This window comes from Echiichthys vipera (genome assembly GCF_963691815.1).
Source record: "Echiichthys vipera genome assembly, chromosome: 9".
NCBI classification, from domain to species: domain Eukaryota; kingdom Metazoa; phylum Chordata; class Actinopteri; order Perciformes; family Trachinidae; genus Echiichthys; species Echiichthys vipera.
Genome location: NC_139834.1, coordinates 27,446,675 through 27,467,075, shown reverse-complemented (window position 1 = coordinate 27,467,075; position 20,401 = coordinate 27,446,675). Strand labels below are relative to the sequence as shown.

Below are 20,401 nucleotides of genomic sequence, written 5' to 3'. Positions count from 1 at the left end.
TTAGTTCAAATACCTTATGGAGCATAAGAAAGTGTTTTCTTTATGCCTTTTATTTTAAAATCTTTTGAATCAATGTGTTTTGTGTGGTATCTTAATTGAAAAACATACCTGCTTTTTGTATTACTTCTTGTACACATTTTAAAAACTCTTATTAATCATTATTGCTATAATTGGGGATATAAGGCATTAGAAAACACTCCAAAAAATGACATCAGAATAAGCAAAAATACCAATGTAGGCACTGGTGGACCATTTCTATTGCCAAGTTCGAAGGGGTAAAAAATTCTCCATATATTTGGGAGACAGGTGAAAAGAGTCACCTTAACACACTAACTGTCATTTTCCCGACCTCCCTGGTGAGTCAATTAGTCACAACAATGTCGGACATTTTCCACTTTGCTAAAGACCACATCCACTGTGTTTGATGACTAGGTTAAAACAAGCAGAGGTCTCACTCTCTTGCTATTGTTAGGTACCAAAATTGGGATCACAATCTGCCCTTAAAGGATAAAGAAATCTGATGAACTCTATTTTGGGGACACCCGGTAGTCTAGTGGTTAAAGTGCATAATGTATAACTGCAACATGATTCCGAATGACTTGCTTCTAGCCAATCATCTTTTATCGAATGCCATATCTTCCTCTCTCTTCCAGTTTTCCTGCTTTTCTCAACAGTAAAACAAGGGCAAAAACGCTGCCCTCAAAAAGTGTTTTCATGGGTATTTTTAGAGTAAATCCCGGCTGCTGTGAGTCTTAATGTTGCGATGATAACAGCCATGCACGCCTGAAGGTCACTGCCCATTTTGTATCACACAAGCTCTCAGTCTTCCACTACAAAGTAATGTATCTTCTAAATAGTTTAATGATCTAGTGAAGTATACCATATTGATGCCGGGCCTGTGTCTATCACTGACTGCAAGGTACTCTCTCTCTCTCTCTCTCTCTCTCTCTCTCTCTCTCTCTCTCTCCTGCTTTCACTCCGTCAGCTGGGGATCGAGGTGTCTACTTTAATGCCTGTCATTTACGGGCTGCTTGGAAATAGCCGTGGAATAGCCTTGGCCTGGATAGATGGATGGAAAGGATTTCTGTTCATGAAGAATGGAGCCCAATCATGGCCATGATAAACAAAGAGAAGGAGTGAGAGGGTGTGTTGAGGGTGTGTGTGTGTGTGTGTGTGTGTGTGTGTGTGTGTTGGGAGGGTAAGGCAGTTAGAGGGATGGGAATCAGTGATAGAAGGATTTAAATTGGGTCGAGTCAAGAGGAGAATGGGAGCTGTACCGTATCTGCTGAGGCTCTTGGTGAAGGTGGAGGAGTTGGAGATGTTATAGGCAGAGTTCTGCTTTGGCACCAGGGCGATCACTGAGCCATCTGTCACCTGCGCACCAAAACACACCAAAATATTCACTGCATGGATCCAGGCTACTGTAGGTGTTGACTCTTCGTCCTGCGTGTTTCGTGTGCCTGTGTACCTGATAGTGAGCCAGCGTGTTGAGTCTTTTCCAGTCGTTGTCGATTTTGGTTGTGACGTCTTCATCTTGCAGGATGATTCTGGCCATCCGTCCTTGACGCCACTCTTCAGGAGGAGGGAACAGAGGTTTAGAGCAAATGCAGTGCTGCACTCTGAGTATGGATGTGTATGTTTCATTAGGTCAGACATAAACTCAGTTTGCTGTGAATGCAAATCATGTTCCTTGAGTTGAGCTAAAGGGAGAGTACAAATCTGGATATACATTCACCAGATGGATACAAACATGACTCCAAATTTACACTTATATTCTTTGTAGGAGATGAAAATGAGTGAAGAGTGATATGAATGTTAGCAGCCAAAAACATTGTATGGTAATGCAGGTTAATTTAAACTATTAATTGATTCTGGTACCAGTCTGAATATTCACTGCAGCTTCAGTTGTTTGACATTTTTCATATAAATCAAGTTCTTCTCGAACAAAACAAATGTCAATTGCACTTCAATAGGTAATGCCCCTCTGTTAAAACATACATAAGCACAAGTTCTGAGGTTGTAATTTGAGGTCGAGAGTAGTAGTAATGTGAAGTGTTGAAGACAAATCCACAGCATGCAACAGTTCATGTTAGTACTCCTCTGGATCACATCTTAGCCAGTATTTACACCTGTGCACATACAGTATATACAGAATATGCATGCACAAGCAGCACTGCGAGTCTTACCCAGGTCCATGTCAGAAGCCTTGGGCCTTTGTGAGTAAGGGCTGCCCTTGTACACGGCATCGAGCAGCTTCTCTTTGACCTGAGTGATGGTGTCACAGTTCAGACACTTGACCGTGACCTCCTGGGCGCTCTCGTTCTCTGGGTTTACACAGTGCAACGTCTGGCGGAAAAACAGGTGGCGACAGAGGGAAATGGACACAGACACAAGGAATTTAGTTAGTGAAATGTTTCGTGTACATTTTCCTGGACATTTTCCTAGTGCGTTCAGTTTCAGTCATTCATCTTCAACCGCTTGTCCCTATCGGTGTGAACAGGGGGGCTGGAGCCGATCCCAGCTGACATCGGGCGTGAGGCGGGGTCAACCCTGGACAGGAAGCTAGTCTATCACAGGGCACATAGAGATAAACAGAGACAGACATTCACACTCACATTCACACCTACGGGCAATTTAGAGTCATCAATTAACCTAACACCTGCATGTCTTTGGACTGTTGGAGGAAACCTGAGAATCCGGAGAGAACCCATGCAGACAGGGGGAGAACATGCAAACTCCACACAGAAGGGCCTCAGCCCAGATTTGAACCCTCTCGCTGTGAGGCGATGCAAACCACCAGCCCACCGTGTCGCCCCTATGTTCAGTTTGTTTGGGGCCATAATAGCATTTGCACATGGGTGCAGATCACAAAAACTGTTGCAGATCCTGCCGACAAGTAGGTCTGTCTGTATCCAATCTGAACCTGAAGGGCTTTTTTTGGAGAGAGTGTGATTATCACTTGGGCGAGTATACGGCGACATCATGTTCTCCTTCCCAACACAACTGACGCTGAAGAGCTGCGTTTACCCTGGATGGACTCCTTCCCCTCAGCCGACCAATTAAGCAAATGGTGGCCGCCACATTTCAGCTGCTGGTTAGTTAGAGCTTGCTTTATAACCGTCATTGTCCAATGTGACTAAAGCTTAACAACTCGTCAAGTGATTCCGACCGAAGCAGACAAGCCTGAAGACACAATAAGTTTACTGACCAGTGTTTTGTAGTCAATCTGTTGCCTGATGAGCTTGTCCTCACTGAGGGAGTAGCGGGCTTCTCCTGTGATGGCGTCTATGGGTCCCTTCTCCATCTGCTGCTTGATGGCACAGTAAAGCATGAACAGAGGCTCCCCGGCACACTCCTGGTGAGGGAGCACACAGAAAGAGGGAAGTTGCCAGCAGTTCAGCCAAAGAGTGATTTTCTTTTCTCCGATTCTTTCATATAAATATTTTTAGTTCTGAAGGGAAAAGTGTTCGGTTAGATGAAAAGCAAAGATTAGAGGAAATCATTTTGTAAGGTGGTTTTTCCTTTTCTTTTCTTTTCACGGCCTCCAAGAAGGGTTAAAATACAGTGTATCCATGCACTTAATAACACAGTTTTTCAACTCAAAGTCGGTTCATAAAGGCATTTATATCTGCCATCGTGACAGCTCTGGGGGATATCTGAGGCTGTGGCAAATTAGTGTCAGATTTTTCAATTTAGTGTGGAATTTACCGAGACTACAGATGTAAATACTATAAGCCCGGCCGCAGTCCATCTGATTTGGCACAGAGTGTCGTTAAATGAGGTCTAATAGCGGACTGTTTTGACGTGTGTGGAGCCGGGAAGTAATGAGGAGCTGAGAAGTGAAGGGATTTTAGCTGCTGAACTCAGAGAGTCGGTTGAAGGAAAAACTTTTTTGCAAGTGTGCATTTATCCCGCAAGAAGAAGGTTGTATGTGAGGACATATTCATTAAATACCCCTCCAGACATCCTGTACATCAAGACATACACAAACAGTGTGTTTGTTTTATACAATAAAAGGTAGAATTTCTCCATTAAAATCCATAAAAAGGCATCCTCTCCTTTACCTCATTAAATTCCAGATTCTATGAATATGCAATTGTTGTTAACCTCTAAAGTTTTCCTGCTAACACACACGTCTCCTTCATTACTGCAGGTCCACTCCCAGTCAGAAACTAGTTGTGATGTCACAAATCATGCTCGGAGGCCCGCCCCTACAATTTGGATTTTTTCAGTGAGCACAGAGAAACTTTCCACTCTCAGCAGATACATGTGAAAACATCTTTCTTGTGTCAAATATCATCTAATATTAGCACATACAACATCCAACTGTAGGACGGGTAAGAAGATTGTTATTGTTTTAACTGAGGGGGACTTTAAATAGACCAATATCGTCAGTTACTGAATGATTTTGAGCTGTTTATTTCTGTAAACAGAGACAAAATAATATCTTAAAAAAGTTAGTAGCATGTTTCTCTCAGACTGACCTGGCTTTTATCTCAACCTCCTTATATGTCAATAAAATGGCGGCACTGATTTTACTGACTGATCCATCTCATGAACATTCCCAGAACCCTCCCACACATCATAACTTTTCATCCATCTCCTCCGTCTCCCTCCTTTACATTGCCGAGTGAAACAGTGCTCGCACGAAACTGACGCAACAGCGTTATCATGTTTGTCAGAACCTTCTGATCTTATTATTATCTTCAAAAGGCAGATATGGAATGATCGGGCTGATGTTGGGGGTCCGAATCCAGCCTGTGAGATGCAGATGCGCACACTCAAAAAGGCCTTTTTGCATATAGCGGTGCGACACATGCATCGCCTGAATCAACCGGAAGTGATCTCTTCCTTTCTCTTTCTCCCTCTGACCTAAATACACGTTATATAAATCTCAGCTCTCTCCCGTTGTCTAAATCTCAGAACTTATGCAACCAGACACAGATGTTAGAAATATGTTCCCCACTCTCTGCTCCATTAAAGACACTTGCCAATCAATAGTGTCATTAGTCATCACTTGGGCCCAGGGAAAACACTCCTGACTGGAGTAGCGGTAGTTTAGAGGGGAGAGAGAGAGAGAGGACACATCACAGCCAACTACTCAGAGAGCTTAATGATCAACCGAGCAGTGCTCAGATACTTCAGACTGTGTGTGTGTGTGTGTGTGTGTGTGTGTGTGTGTATGTGTGTGTCTGTGTGTTGGAGATGTATGAGGTCTAGATGAGAACAGGGGAAAGTACAAATTTATCAGTCTCACCTTCAAGCACACTCAACCACTTGCTTTTTCTTTCTAACACACACGCGCACAGGCACAGGCACACGTACACACACACACACACACACACACACACACACACACACACACACACACACACACACACACACACACACACACACACACACACACACACACACACACACACACACACACACACACACACACACACACACACACACACACACACACACACACACACACACACACACACACACACACACACACACACACACACTCCTTAACCATCCTCAACCCCGTGCTGTTGATTCAGTCTCTTCTCTATTTCTTCACCTATCTTTTTTTACCTTTGCACATAAAACATGTTCTTCATGTAGCTACTTTTAATTCTGTCTATGAATGTATAATATAATGTGATACATGTATAGGACTGTCATCCTTTTATCGTGGAGTCTCTGACCACTAGTAGCACCGTCAGCTTTACAAACGTTTTACGAGTTTTTGTTGAGAAACAGTGAATAAAAACAGAACTTCTGTTTGATGATATAAAAACCTTTAAGGTTAGAAAAAAATAAAATGAATGGTGTCCCAACCTGGGGCTTGGGACCCCCGAGGATGTCACAAAACTTCTTCTAGTTTTCACTTTATATAATCAACATTACAATTTTAACAATCACACCCAACAGATGATTCTGATCTGACTCTGCTCTATAGGGCTTCATAGCTTCTGTCAGCTCATTCTTCCAGCCTACAAAGCTCTCAGAGCGTCGTTTTGGGCAAAATGCTCTAAAAATCATCTGTGTGATATGTGCCATGTGTCCTAGCTGTGTTCACTTCAGTGTGAAATACTTAGGAATTGTTTGGTCTATGTATTATATTATTATTATTATTATTATTAGAGTGTGGTCTTTACCTAGTTTGTAAAGTGTCCTGAGAGAACTTTTCTTATGATTTGGCACTATAAATAAAACTGAATTGAATTGAATTGAATTAGCTCAGGTGGATTTCAATCACAATGTGTAATAGTGATAGTAATGTTTTTTTTAGTAATAGTCATATTTTTCATCTGTGCCTTAGTGTGAATTCAAAAAAATGTATATACTGTTGCTGTTACTCTTATATTTTATATTTCCCTGTTTATATTGCTCATATTTTTCTATATTTATGGAGAATTTATTGTTTCCTATTGATGTTTACTAACCACTTTGCTGCTGTGGCAAATTCCCTTTTGTGTCACTAATAAAGGAATATCTTAATCTCAGCTGGTGAACATAGTGGAGCATTTAGCAGCTAAAGAGACGGATGTGTCCCTCAGGAGCTGGGTTACACAGTTTGCTAGGAAGTTCACTGTATCTTGAAGTGATAATGTAAGTCTTGTCTTCTGCTCTTGTTTCTGTGGCCTCCTATTGCCACTATTTTTTTTTATGAAACATGCATATTTCAAACCCGTCTTTAACCCGGCATCACACAAGATTAGTGTCACCGATTCAGTATCCGATCAAATCCTGCCCGTCTGTTCCTCGGTAATGGTGATAAATAATGGACAGAAACATTATGATGTCACAGTGAAGTTGACCTGTGACATTTTGGACGTGAAATGTTACCGTGACATTTGTGAGAAAGGTCAGGATTAACATTGTGAGGTCACTTTGACCTCTAAAATGTAGTCAGTTCCTCATAGTCCTCGAGTCCAAATGGGCTTCCAGAGGTTCCTGAGGTATGTGTTCACAAGAACGGGACAGAGGGACGGACGTACAGCCTGAAAACTGGTGTCGCCGGTGCACAGGCATGGAAAAGGAGGGATCGAGGATTGGTTCTTTTGTCCACAGAACGATTGCAAAGTAAAAATGCCGATTTGCTCGGTCACCAACCTGTGGCATTTGCAACCTGTGACAAAGCTATTTGGTATCTTTGGAGACTTTAGGATCTCAGACTACTACTGCTGTGACTACGAGTTCTCCTTTTCGCTCATCTATCCACTCTGTTCATCACTCTGCCTCCTCCTTCATCTCTTTCACTCCTCTCACATTTGACCAGCACAGAGCAACCACATCTGGCTACTTACAAACGCATGTTCCCAATGTTCCCAATGACAAAAACAACAACAACAACAACAACAACAACAACACACAGCTAAAGTGATGCTGGGATTGTTTCTTTTTTACTTCCTGGACTTTCTACGACATCATTTCATCCCATCATTACTTGAGTACACCTCCTACCCCCTTTATCTCCTACTTTCTTCTTCCTCACCTTCCTGCCTCTCCCTTCTTTCCCTCTCCTCTTCTTAACTCCTAATTGTCATGCCCCCTACCGTTCTTCTTTTCTTCTTCCCTCTCCGCCACCGACCATTCCCCTCACTCTTCCCCTTCTTCGTTCCGCTGCCGATAACGGGGGACCTCGTTAGCATCTGGGCCAATTAAGTGGGCAGCTGCTAACGAGACGGAGCGAGCATACATCATGCTTTTATGCTCGCGCTTTGGCATTCACCTTCCTTGCTCTGCCGCTGCACGCTTGTCTACGAAATTTGCCTTTACACCATACAGTGGCTTCATTAAGACTCCCTAATTGTATCCTGCTATTTACACTTCAGGGATATAATGATGTTGCTTGCCGTGCACAGAGAGGGATAAGCAATGCACAGGGACATTGTGGAGCTATTATTGTCTAGTTCAAGAAAAGGAAACGTTAACAGGGTTTAAGTAACCGTTTTAGTGCATTTTAAGCACAAAATGAACGCGTACACTGTAATAATGCTATGTAGACGACAGAATAATGAAAAAACGAGAGAATTAAATCCAGTTTAATGCCATCTTTTCCATATTTTTCCCGTAAAAGCATGTGCTTTATTTACCCAGGCTCTGTAAAAATGAGAAACGAGCAGACGAGAGACGGCCATGATGAGGGAAAGGGGGGGGGGGGGGGGTGTGAGGACAGTGTGCACGACATCGCACCCCCTGTTGAGGCAAATAACCTTAAGGCAAAGAGGAGACTGACAGCGGAATAATGACAACAGATGAAAGGCAGATCAGAGGGAGAGAAGATGTGAGCTAAAAGAACGACATAAAGATCAGTGAGGAGGACTTGTCGGCTACAAGAGTGAAATTATGAGAGTGGAGAGGATCTGTGGACTAAAACAGACATTAAAACAGCAGAGGGGAGGCTGCTGCGAGGCTTTGATGATCTACTGTTTGTATACGGCACTGGTAAGGGCGAGAAAATATGCGGCGGAAAAAGGAAAAGCCCATTTAATAAACACAGTGAAATAAATTAACACAGGGAAATAATATGAGTCAGGGGCCTTTAATAAAAGCATCTAACACCCAGGCAATGAAAATGCATTCAAAAACATTGCCCAATATACAGGTAAACCCACTTTAGATGATAACTATCAAGGGCCGTCCACACTGAGGACTACTAATGATAACTACAACGTGTGTATCTTCACTGTCCCTCGTCTCCTGCATTTTTGTGTTTCCCCATATTTAGCTTGCATAAAAACAGATAAAACATTTACGAAGCACTCGATTAAGTATAATTAACTATTCTTATTATTGAGAATATGAATAATAACAAGAAAACATGCTCCTATCATCCATCAAATCACTCTTAAAGTGATCCCATTGATATCATTCATCAGTGATGTAACAGTTTTGGCGAGGCCGTCTATTTGAGTTAGACAATTATTAAAAATCTATATTTATAGTGATCTTCCTTTGTGTGGACAGCAGACAGATTGAGTCGTCTGGCTTACCTTGAGGAACTTGTACAAGAGGAACGTGAACCAGTTTGTCAGCATCTTCTCAGCGACAGACTCCGTCCTGACACACAGAGGGAAAATAGGGGACATTAACAAAAGAGTCCATAAATTCCTATGACTTATTTTGGGAAGATGTACGTCGTGCTTAGTTAGAAGTGAGTTGAGAAGCGGTCGTTCATTTCTAGAGAATGGATTTAAACGAACTGCTACTTTAGAGGGGCGACACGGTGGTGTGGTGGTCAGCAGTTCCTGACTCGAATCCCGGCGAGGGCCTGTTGTTGATCTTTATTGAAGAATCCTATATTCCTCCCACAGTCCAAAGACGTGCACGTGTTAGGTTAATTGATGACTCTAAAAATTGCCCGTATGTGTGAATGGTTGTCTGTCTCTGTTCGTCTCTATGTGCCCTGTGATAGACTGGCATCCTGTCCAGGGTGTACCCCGCCTCACGCCCGATGTCAGCTGGGATCGGCTCCAGCGACCCCGACAGGGACAAGCCGTTGAAGATAGATGAATGAATGAATGAATGAATGAAACTGCTACATTGAACCTCCTTGATACATGGAAATTAAACCAGACACACGCTGTGAGAAGTTACATTCGATGAATTTCCACAGGCCTCAAGAGTTAAAAGTTTTTGTTTTTAGAAAAACAGGCAAAAAAGTAGAGGAAACAGAAAAAGTGAACACGTCATTAAATCGCGCATGTCTGTTCTGCAGCTTAAATAATTTTGTGTTGGGTGCTCGGATTCATCTTCCCAACTCCAGTTTAAACCCAATTAAATATTCATTAATAGTGAACTCAACGTGTAGTAGAGACACACAGTTTACATAATGTTTGTAATCTTCAAACCACGAAAAAGAAGAGTCTCAGAACAATATAGTTTATAGTATAATATAGTTTCTTTGGAAAGCTAATTTGACGAGTTTAATGAACGCTGCAGTATATAATTCAACCCATCCCAAGTCAAAAGTCTTCCACGGAGAACAGCTCACGTTATGCGTCCTGAAATGCGTCTGAAGAGAGACTAATTCAAATTCATTTACATTACATTACAAGTGAAAGGGAAAAGATTAGCTGATTCCACATAATTCCTGTGTGGTGTTTTACAGTATTTGCACCACATCTCTCCACACCTCCCTCACCTCCTGAGCAGCAGCTTGGGATGGTTCTTGCTCTCCAGGTTTCTGTCTATCAGGTCAGACAGCAGCTGTTTCAGGACCCCGGTGGCGTACTCCATCTCCCCCTGCAGGGCTGTCATGATCAGAGACGCCACGTTGCCTCGGTCCCGCATTGAGAATGACCTGTAAATGTATTGAAATGCTATTATAATAACTTTCAATATTAATATTTCACAAAGCTTTTCATGGCTTTTGTGGATTCCCATCTGAAATACATATGTAACCTCTTAACAGCTCCTTAAAATATTAATGCACAATTAATTCTTCATAAAACGAGGTCTAGCTCTGTTTTGCTATGAACTATTTCGCTAAGTGCTTTTGGCTAATTTAAGCTGCTAAATGTTTTTATTAACTCTATCAATTTACCGTCTCTGTGCTCATCAAAGTGCGGCACAACCTTTTAATTGCCATATTTGGAAAAATGTAAACAGATGATGAAAGCACACTTTCCAAACACAAACAAATATTTCATTCTTATAAGAACATTTTCTTTGGTCTAAAACCCAGTAACCAGAATTTAAAAAATAAACACACAATGAAACAGATGCGTTTTAAATGAAGCATTGAGCATAGGACACACTGCATTTACATGATCCTATTCAAATGGCTGTAGATACCTTGTAGGTAAATGCTAACCTGATGGGTCAAATGGTTTGTTGAAGAAGAAAAATTACTTTATTAATCCCGCAATGGGAAACTATTATTCATGTCACACACACACACAGGCCCGAAATACACACACATGCCCAAACAGGACCTATATACATGCAATTAATGGAGAGATGTCAGAGCCAGTGGACCGGCGCCCCGAGCAGTTGGGGTTTCGGTGCCTTGCTCAACAGCACCTCTGCAGTGCCCAGGAGATGAACTGGCCCCTCTCCAGCCACCAGTCCGCGCTCCATTCATGGTCCACACAGGGACTCGAACCGGCGAATCCTAACCACTAGACCACCAGGGAAGATACCGTGTAGGGAAATGCTAACCTGACGGGTCCGATGGTTTGTTTCACAGAACCACCTGGGAAGGCATCATTGCAAACTGACTGGGAACGTGATTTCAAACATACCCAACAGTGTCGTTCTGTTCTCTCAGTGAAAAAGAGTCCAGTGTTGATAAAACCAATGCTACCAATGCTATACCTATGCTACCAATTTAAGCTAACCTCTTTATGAGCCATTGTTATTTTGAACAAACAGTCGCCTCTCATTTCATCAAGAAAAACAAAAATGTACATGTCAATATGGAAGCCCTGAAAGGCAAGTTGAAATGTTTTTTGTTGGCCAAAAGTTTATAAGCTATGTTCATCTCCATGATAAACTCTAAAGGCTTAATTAGGCTGTTTTGGGGGCGTGGACATCAGTGAAGGGACTGCATGTTCCACATAGCTACTTAATATTCATGTCAATGGATGACATGATCGTGATGCCTGCAGGCAGCGTAAAACTACCTGATGTGTACATAATGCGCCTGGATGCAAGGAATACAATATGTAAAATATATGTAACAAACAATTAGCATTTTAAGTACACACCTGGACATTGTTTGTACATTACGGCTGATGCATCTGGACTGTTACACTGGAGGTCTGCGTGTTTTAACTGTAGCAGGCTGCTGTTGTTTTCAGCTGATTAACATTCAGGTGATTTACATAAACATGAGATCTGGAGTATCAGTCAAAAGTTTGGATACGCTTTTCTCATTCACCTTTTATGTCCATGTGTAACAGCAACCATTGTGTCAGAAGAGAAGATTTACACAATGTTTTCTTCGGGCTATAGGATTAAAAAATGAACAGGAAGCGTAGAGGACATGCTTAGAATGACTTCAGCACATCTGCGCCCACAGGACATCACTAGTTCCTCACACTGCTCTGGTTTGATCTTGGTCCGTTCTTCTTGAATTCTCTTCCACAGTTCAGTAACTCTAGTGGGTTTCTTAGACATTACTATGTGAACAACAAAGAAAGAAAGAAAGAAAAACAGATATCTACCTCTGTGCCTCCAGGGTTCGTATGAACGTCAACAGGAAGTGCTTCTTAGTCAGCAGCTGGCCAAACAGAGTCAGTGCCTTCTCAACATTGGCCTGGACCTGAATAAAGACAGACAGATGAGTTACAGTTAGAGTCCCTGAGGGCAGTGTAGAGCCATTTTCTGTAAACATTTCTGTTCTTTATTGAGCAGGTTTTTTGTTTTTGTTTGCATTTTTGAAAAAAAACTCAGTTTTTCCCAAAGAACTCACCCTAACAGCCATTTTACACCAAGCACAGAATTTTGTCCAAAAACAATTGCACATTAATTTATTAAAACTATTTTTTTGGATTGTTATGAATGCTTGCACACTCTGGTGGAACAATTGTGCCGAGGGAAAATATAGTCATTTGGACCACGATTTCAACGGATTTCCGTCTGCGGGCATATATGTTTGACCAAAAAAATCCTTAGTTCCAACCGCTATCAGGGTTCAGGTCGTAGCTAGCTTGCTGCTAAAATGTAGGAACATCTCATCAATTTGATTTCTCAACACAAAATACGCAAATTCCACAGATTATCTCAACAACCAAATAAAGGACAGAACATGGTTTGACATCGCCCAGGAACCGGGATACGATAAATATCGTCATGCAGCGGATATGCACTAGCAAACGTTGGTCACAGAACCGGTTTAGCCACAACAGCTAGCGTTAGCATCAAATTTGTGGTGTGTGTGTGTGGAGTTGACACGGACTAGGAAACGCACTAGAAGGGAACTCATTTGTGTGATAATCGAACACAGCAACGTGGATGGATATATATATATCTATATATATACATATATATATTGAGATGGATTTTTAAACAGCAGACTGATTGACAAGAATTTGGCATATCGATAAAACAAGAATTTAAGTCCTGACCAAGTTGATCATGCACCCTTCTGTCTGTGTACTCATACATTGTCTTTGTTTGACGTTAAATTTTAATTTCCAGTCAGTTATTCTTTCTTATTAGACTTTTATAATAAAGTACGTCAATATCTCATAATAATAGCTCGGGTCTTAAAGAATATTTTGATCCTTCAGTCCCTTTCACCACTTTGCTGAATCAGTTATATTACTTGAAAGCCCTTCACCAAATCTTTTAATAATGCTTCAACGCCCGCTGTCACTGAGGACTCTAGACATTTTGAGAAAGATCCTTGAACAGATAAAACGCCGGAGTCTAATCACACTGGCCTGGACCAAGCCAGCATGAGAGGGATTCCTCTGTCAAACAGAGAAGGGAAGAAGAGATGGAGAGAGGAGGAAAGAAGCATCCGGGGCACGGCAGGCTTGTGTGTGTGTGTCGGGCATGGTGACAGAGGTGCACCCTGCTTGTTCCACTGGCTGGCACCTGTCACTACTCATCAACAACACACTAAACCCCCTGAAGGCGCCTCTCTGTCGCTCACTCGCTCGCTCGCTCCCTCTGTCTTACTTGCCGCTCTAATTCTCTCCCTCGCACTTATTGTTGACGGTTTCACATCATTGGTCTTTCTCCCATTATAATTTATCCTGCTCTTTGTCTTTGCGTGTCCCACTAACAAATAGACACACTCACATCATTTCCACCTCTCTCTCTCTCTCTCTATTGTCATCCTTTTGCACCACTGTAACATCTATTCTTTCTTCTTCCGATGTGCTATAATAAAGTGTCTGGGCCTCTCTCTAAAGTGCTAAATGAGATTCTCTGGCCTCCAGGGTGGATAGTGAGAGTAACGTGTACGTGTGTGTGTGTGCGTGTGTGTGTGTGTGTTTGTGTGCGTGTGTGTGTGTGCGCGTGTCTGAAAAGAGAGAGTGAGAGGAAGAAATAGAGAAAAGAGATGCATGTACCTCTGAGCAAGCAGAGTCTTTACCGAATTTCAAAGAGAACATTAAGAAGGGTACATCCAGCTATCTGAAAGACGGTGTGTGTGTGTACATGTACGGCATGTATTGTGTGTGTGTGTGTGTGTGTGTGTGTGTGTGTGTGTGAGAGAGAGAGAGAGCATAGTGTGTAGTGTGACTGTCTAGCTTAGGGAAGAGAGCAGTCACACAGAGCAATAAAGCTAGGAGCATTGGTTTACACAGGCCATTGGATTACAGCGGCAACCCCTGGGGGAAATACAGAAGAAAGGGGAAGGAAGTCTAGACATAAGTACCGACACCTCAAATTAAAGGTGGACTGCATTTGTATCAGAGGACATCTAACCCACACTGTCATGTTTCTAGTCCTTATTTTGATGTGCCAAAAAATGCCAAAAAAGGAGAAAATTAGATATTTTATGTCCTCTTTCGCTGACTTGCTGGACATGTTCGTGGGAGACACTATGCATGACTTACTTTCATAAAGAAAGACTCTTGTCTCCTTGTGGTTTTTGTGTTTTGTCACTGTGTGTATGGTTTAATTTTGACCTGTCAAGAGGCTGCAGATCGATATCTCTTACAAAAGGTTTCATTTAGGTTCAATACTATAAATGGATCCTTACAAATGAGACAAATTCAAATTAAATGCAGAAGGCTGCCTGTTAAACTTCATACCAATTTGAATCACCTTTACTATCCAGACGTAGTAGAAACATGTTAAAAGCAGGCTGCGCTTGTTTCACACGTTTAAGCCACATTTCATATTCTGCTGCTAATCGAATTTTCCGGTTGTATCTACAGGTTGTGAAAATCAATTTGGCTACAAGTTAAAAACTGAAGGGTTTCAGTGTCTCAGACGATAAAAGCCGACCGCAGAAGTTAATTAAACGTTTTAGCCTGTGTTATTTATAACTTTTGAAAGCTTAACCCTGACCAAATCCAATAATAAAACGCTGTTAAATTATGCCACATCATTTGAAAAGCTGTAAACTAGGAGAGAAAATGTGAACTCCCATTCCTGCTGCATTCCTGGTAAAGACTGTATTATTTTTGATTTTGCATTAACAGTAGTTTTACCTATACTAGTAGTTTTATATTAGTTTATAGTCTCTGCTGGAAGCCACAACAGGCTTTTTTTCTTTTTTATTCAAGTAATAACTACACTACTGTTCCTTCAAGCCACAAACAAAAGAGGATGAATCACTTAGAATGAGTCAAAAAACGGAGACATGGCAGCTATGCGACCGCCCAGAGGGTGTGTTTTTTCATCTTCTAGGAATATAAATCCACTTTCTGGATTAGAGCGATTAAATGAAGCTATAAAAGGTCAAACAAATTATTCCTTGACTCCAAAAAGTCAGCGCCCCAATCATAGTCAATGGAGCGGCGGCAGATTCCACATCTTAATGATACTCCTGATTACAAACTTGGTTTCTTGCTTTGGAGGAGAGTAGTTTATGTTGACACACTATTAATTGTACTTCTCTTGGTCTCAGCGGTGAAATGTCTTTATAAATCGGGTGCGCCGTCTCCATTCAGCTGCGCTGGCAAGGTGGTCCCGTGTACCGGCTTAATTAATAACTGAACAGTGATGTATAATGCAAGTAAGAACCCCAGTTACCCTGGATCTTATTTCTCCCTCTTGGCTCTAATCCTCTTTCCCTTCATCTTTTGCTTCATTTCTGCTCTGCACTCTTTTTTTTTTTTTATCTCTTTATCTTCTTGTATTTCAATCCTCACTTTAAAACCCGACTTCCCAACATCGAGAGAATATGGTGAGTGTCCGCCCTATGAGATCGTGCTAATGATGATAATAAGGCATTCGAAAGCTCATCTGCATCCATTTATTGAGGCAAAAAATAGGTTATGATTGCTTTTAGGTAAAACATGTCTGGAGTTCCCCATGCCTCAGCGCTCAGACTTAAAGAGTCTTGTCTTTGATAAAACCTGTGATGGGATAATGGCTACGAGGGTATTAAGCAGTAGAGCCAATCCAAATCAGTTAGTTTTTTAGTGCTAAAGGCTTAGTTCTTGGTACAATTTGAATTGATTATTTATGGTGAGTTTGTTTAGTTTCAAGCTGGGTTGGTGGTGTACTGACCCGTACCTCCATCTCCTTGAGCACAGGGTGGTCCTCAATGCCTGGGAACAGGACCCTCATTGCGTAAATCCGATAGTCCAGGAAGGGAATCCCAGCTCCGTCCAGCTCCTGGGTCAGCTCGTGGATGTCTGTCTGAAGCTCGGCAAAAGCTACAAAAAATGCACAAATGTGACATAAGAGATGGTCAATCACCTTTTTGAGTTAGTTTAGAATGTACAGTATTAACACCAGTGCTACTGAACATCATATCAGGTTGTGTAATGATGTTGAGTACTGCCTTGTGATTTAAATCATGTGATAATTTGTAATTTCCATAATTTGTCGAAAAGCCCTGTGCGCACACTCTCAACTGTACTGCAGTTTATTGCCACGCTAGCATTTAAAATGGCGTGTAGAGTTGACTCTGGTGAACTCTGGGACAGGAATTCACACTGTTTTTAGCAAATAGTCTTGAGAGGGCTGACCTTTGAGGGAATGGGACATCAGAGTCCGAAATGGAGGAATAGATCAAAGTTTATTAGCTATGTTGGACCATGTGAAAATGCAGGATGGGGTTCAGAAGAAAAAGCAATTGCATTTGGTCTCGCAATGTAAGGGTAAGTGTTAGAGGACCGAGCCCAAATGTGTCATGACCAGTTCATCAGAAGTGCAGGATACACCCAGTGACACAGGAAGCACTTCCTTGCCAGCAAAGACTTCCTTTATTGAATTAGAAAAGTGACACGTTCTGCCGATGTGATGCTATCAATCTGTATCACTGGTAATCTCAATTTCATTGTTTTATGAAAAGCACAGGTTGGAGGGTAATTCAGTAATTACATGATGCTCAGCTATGATGAGGAAATAGGCCCGCAAAGGCAATAAATGAGATCTAAAGCACAGACAAGACAGAAGGAAGCATGAGGGAATACAGGGATAGGTAGACATTAAAGAATAACAGATCCAGAATCTGCAGTTCACTTATTTTCAGTAAAGGACATGGGATTATGTGGGTATAATGTGTTGTTGATAGAACAGCAGTCTGATTTCTCTACAATTTTGTGTCTAACTTAGAAATTCTGGCACACACGTACATCCTGATGATAACTCTTAGAGAAAAAAGACAGGGCTGAAAAATGAAGGGAACTGAGTTTCCTTCTTGGCATCTGAGCCCCAACACATTCAATCTTTGCTTGTCCCAAAAAAAAAAAAAGCCTGAACATAATGAAATAAAAAGGGGAAGCTAGCTTGAGGAGAGAGAGAGAACCAGGAGACAGAAAACAAAGTTCCTGGAAATGGAAAGTCAATTAATTGCATGAGTGGATAATTATTAAGAGAGCGACGGATGAGTTTTCATGCATAGTTTCTCCCAGCTGTTATTGGACTGTTTGGTCCACGAGAGAGATGGAGAGGAGAGGAAGCAAAGAAGATAAAGAGAAGAAAGTAGAAATAAAAGAAGAGAGGAGAAGGAGGAAAGAAAGACCAGGAGGCAAAGATGTGAGGAATGGCCACTACAGGGGGGAAGGATTAGGACAAAAAGAGAGAAGAGCAAAAGAGCAGCAGGTAAAGGTCAGAGCTGAGAAGAAGTAAAGAAGAGGAGAAAGGTGGCGATGAGAGGACACTAACATGGTCACTTGTTCTGTAGAAAAGGACCAGGCAATATTTCAGACAGAACTAGCATAATTATGGCTTCTGATTGGCTGGAAGGTCTGTTAAAAGAATACATCAAGACACCTCAAACATACAGTAGTTTAGAAAAGAGACTAAGGGCCCACTCTCACTGTCCATCCATACCGTGCCCAAGTCTAGTTCGTTTGACCAGTGTGAGTGCAACCGGACCGCACCTAGCTGCGGCACGCTTGCCGTCCACGGACCGTTTGGGAGAGGTGGGCTTTTGTAAAGCACGTTTGCACATGTACAAGCACGAATACGAGGCCTACTCTGACGTCATTTTATGTGCGCCAGTTGGGACATAGAAAAAAGAAGGAGCGACCATGCGCGGACATTTAAAACAATGGCGGTGAAAAGGTTCACGTTGGTGTGATGCGGAGGTGGAGTGTTTACTGCAGATTTGGTCGATGAAAATATTAAAAAACAGTCGACAAGACGCACAGAAACTCCGAGGTCTATGGAAAGATTTGTAAACAGAGCGACGCATCGCGATGACGTAAATCAATGCGTGTGACGTGTTACGGCGTGATGACGTATGGACAGCAAGAAGCATTCGCCGAGGCCCAGGCAATGTGAGTACAAACGGGCCTGGAGGGGGGGACAAGTACCCTAAAGCACAGGGCACGGGGCACGGTAGGGATGGACAGTGTGAGTGTGTCCTTATAGGTCCTTCTTGGGGAAAATCCTCATGTGTGTCAAATTTGAATACACAAAGAATAGACCTCAATCCACACAAAGTCTGTGAAGTGGAGTGTTGAAAGCCACAGCGCTGAGTGTACTCATATTAGCGTGTAAACAATGCTTCGCCCATGAATACATTTGGAAGACCACTTGTATACTTTGTTTGCTTTTATAGGATCACATAGCGTCTCAAACACATATACATTACCTCCCCTGATCCAAAAAGTGACACTTGCCAGTCAGCAGTTGTCGTTTCTAATGTGTAACTAATCATCCATGACTACTAATAGGCTAGGATGGATATTATTGTGTAGTCTGCTTCTCACGGATGACTGAACCAAACATCCCCTGTCTCTTCCCCTCAAGACACTTAGAGCAAAACCAACCTCACACACACACACACACACACACACACACACACACACACACACACACACACACACACACACACACACACACACACACACACACACACACACACACACACACACACACACACACACACACACACACACACACACACACACACACACACACACACACACACGGCAGTCCGCCCACTTCATCTGTTCCTCCGCCCACGCACACTGTCTCGTCTCTATAGGCCAGCTGGGAGTACGGCAGGCGGGGCGGGGCGGGGTGGGAATAAGGCCATGCTTCATTTCCTGGAAAACTGAGTACTTTTATTTCTATGGAATCAAATTCTGTGTGGTTTCTCTTTGAGGAAAGAGCACGTTTTTTATTAGTGTTTTTTTCTTGAAAATGTCCGAAAACGTGCTGGTCACCCTGAAACTGCAGCACTTTTTTGTCGGACAAAAGGCTACTCTCTGGTGGATAGAGCTCTGACTCTGTGACATGACTCTAGTGTAATCATATTATAATCATGTGCTATGGCTCTGTGTGTGTGCCTGTGTCATTGTATCGAGTGTAAACACCCGGACTGTCCCTACATCAGTCATCTACAATCTGCTACTAAAACTCAGACCTCATCAGCTCCCTCTCAGCCCAGTCCGTCTCTTGTCCAAATGTTTCTCTCTCATTTCTCTGAAAACAAGCCCCTCGTTACTTTGACCTCACATGGCCTGCCTCTCTCTCTCTCTCTCTCTCTCTCTCTCTCTCTCTCTCTCTCTCTCTCTCTCTCTCTCTCTCTCTCTCTCTCTCTCTCTCTCTCTCTCTCTCTCTCTCCTCTCTCTCTCTCTCTCTCTCTCTCTCTCTCTCTCTCTCTCTCTCTCTCTCTCTCTCTCTCTCTCTCTCTCTCTCTCTCTCTCTCTCTCTCTCTCTCTCTCTCTCTCTCTCTCTCTCTCTCTCTCTCTCTCTCTCTCTCTCGTAAGACAATGCTCTCCATCACTGTCATCAAAACCGCAAATGAGGGGGAAATCTTTTGGAAGGATGGCGTCCATACCTCAGGTAGAGTTCCACACACTTAAATCACTTAAATCTATTAAAAAGGTGCTTTGAGGCTACAAAGTTAAAAGTTGTGTCAACCCACTTTCTCATCTTGTATAGTTGTACACTCACTCAGGACTGCACACACAGCCCAATCAGTTTCATAGCCAGTGCCGTATTTTTAGACTAGTTCACAATACTGTATCCTGAAGATTCATGCTCCTCCACATTAGTCGCTGTTCATCATCCAAGGTGAGATTTTGGTCCAGGCACTTGTCATCTTGAGTCTAAACTACTGCAGCTCCCTTGTGGCTGGTCTGCATGCATGTTCGATCTGACCTCTGATGCTCATCCAGAATGCAGCAGACCGGCTGGTCTTCAATCTACCCCAGATATCCAACACTATACCGCTCCTCCGCACCCTGCACTAGCTCGATGGTGACTTGAATCCGATTAAAGTTACTGGTACTCGCTTACCGTGCTGCAAACGGCTCAGACCCTTCCTGCATCCAAGACATGATCGAACCGTACAGTACGCTCTGCTGCT

At 42.5% G+C, this 20,401-nt stretch overlaps 1 protein-coding gene across 1 annotated transcript in view; it reads right to left on the bottom strand.

The window, feature by feature from the left end:
- Nucleotides 1–20,401, bottom strand: part of LOC310951185 (plexin-A1-like) — a 264,511-nt gene that overhangs the window by 12,030 nt on the left and 232,080 nt on the right. Inside the window, exons 20-27 of the mRNA XM_083919308.1 lie at nucleotides 16,144–16,286; nucleotides 12,168–12,265; nucleotides 10,142–10,300; nucleotides 8,991–9,057; nucleotides 3,209–3,355; nucleotides 2,187–2,346; nucleotides 1,469–1,572; nucleotides 1,278–1,374 (exon numbers count right to left, since the gene is read on the bottom strand). Coding sequence (XP_083775434.1) covers nucleotides 1,278–1,374; nucleotides 1,469–1,572; nucleotides 2,187–2,346; nucleotides 3,209–3,355; nucleotides 8,991–9,057; nucleotides 10,142–10,300; nucleotides 12,168–12,265; nucleotides 16,144–16,286 — 975 coding nt within the window. The remainder of the gene's footprint in view (nucleotides 1–1,277; nucleotides 1,375–1,468; nucleotides 1,573–2,186; nucleotides 2,347–3,208; nucleotides 3,356–8,990; nucleotides 9,058–10,141; nucleotides 10,301–12,167; nucleotides 12,266–16,143; nucleotides 16,287–20,401) is intronic.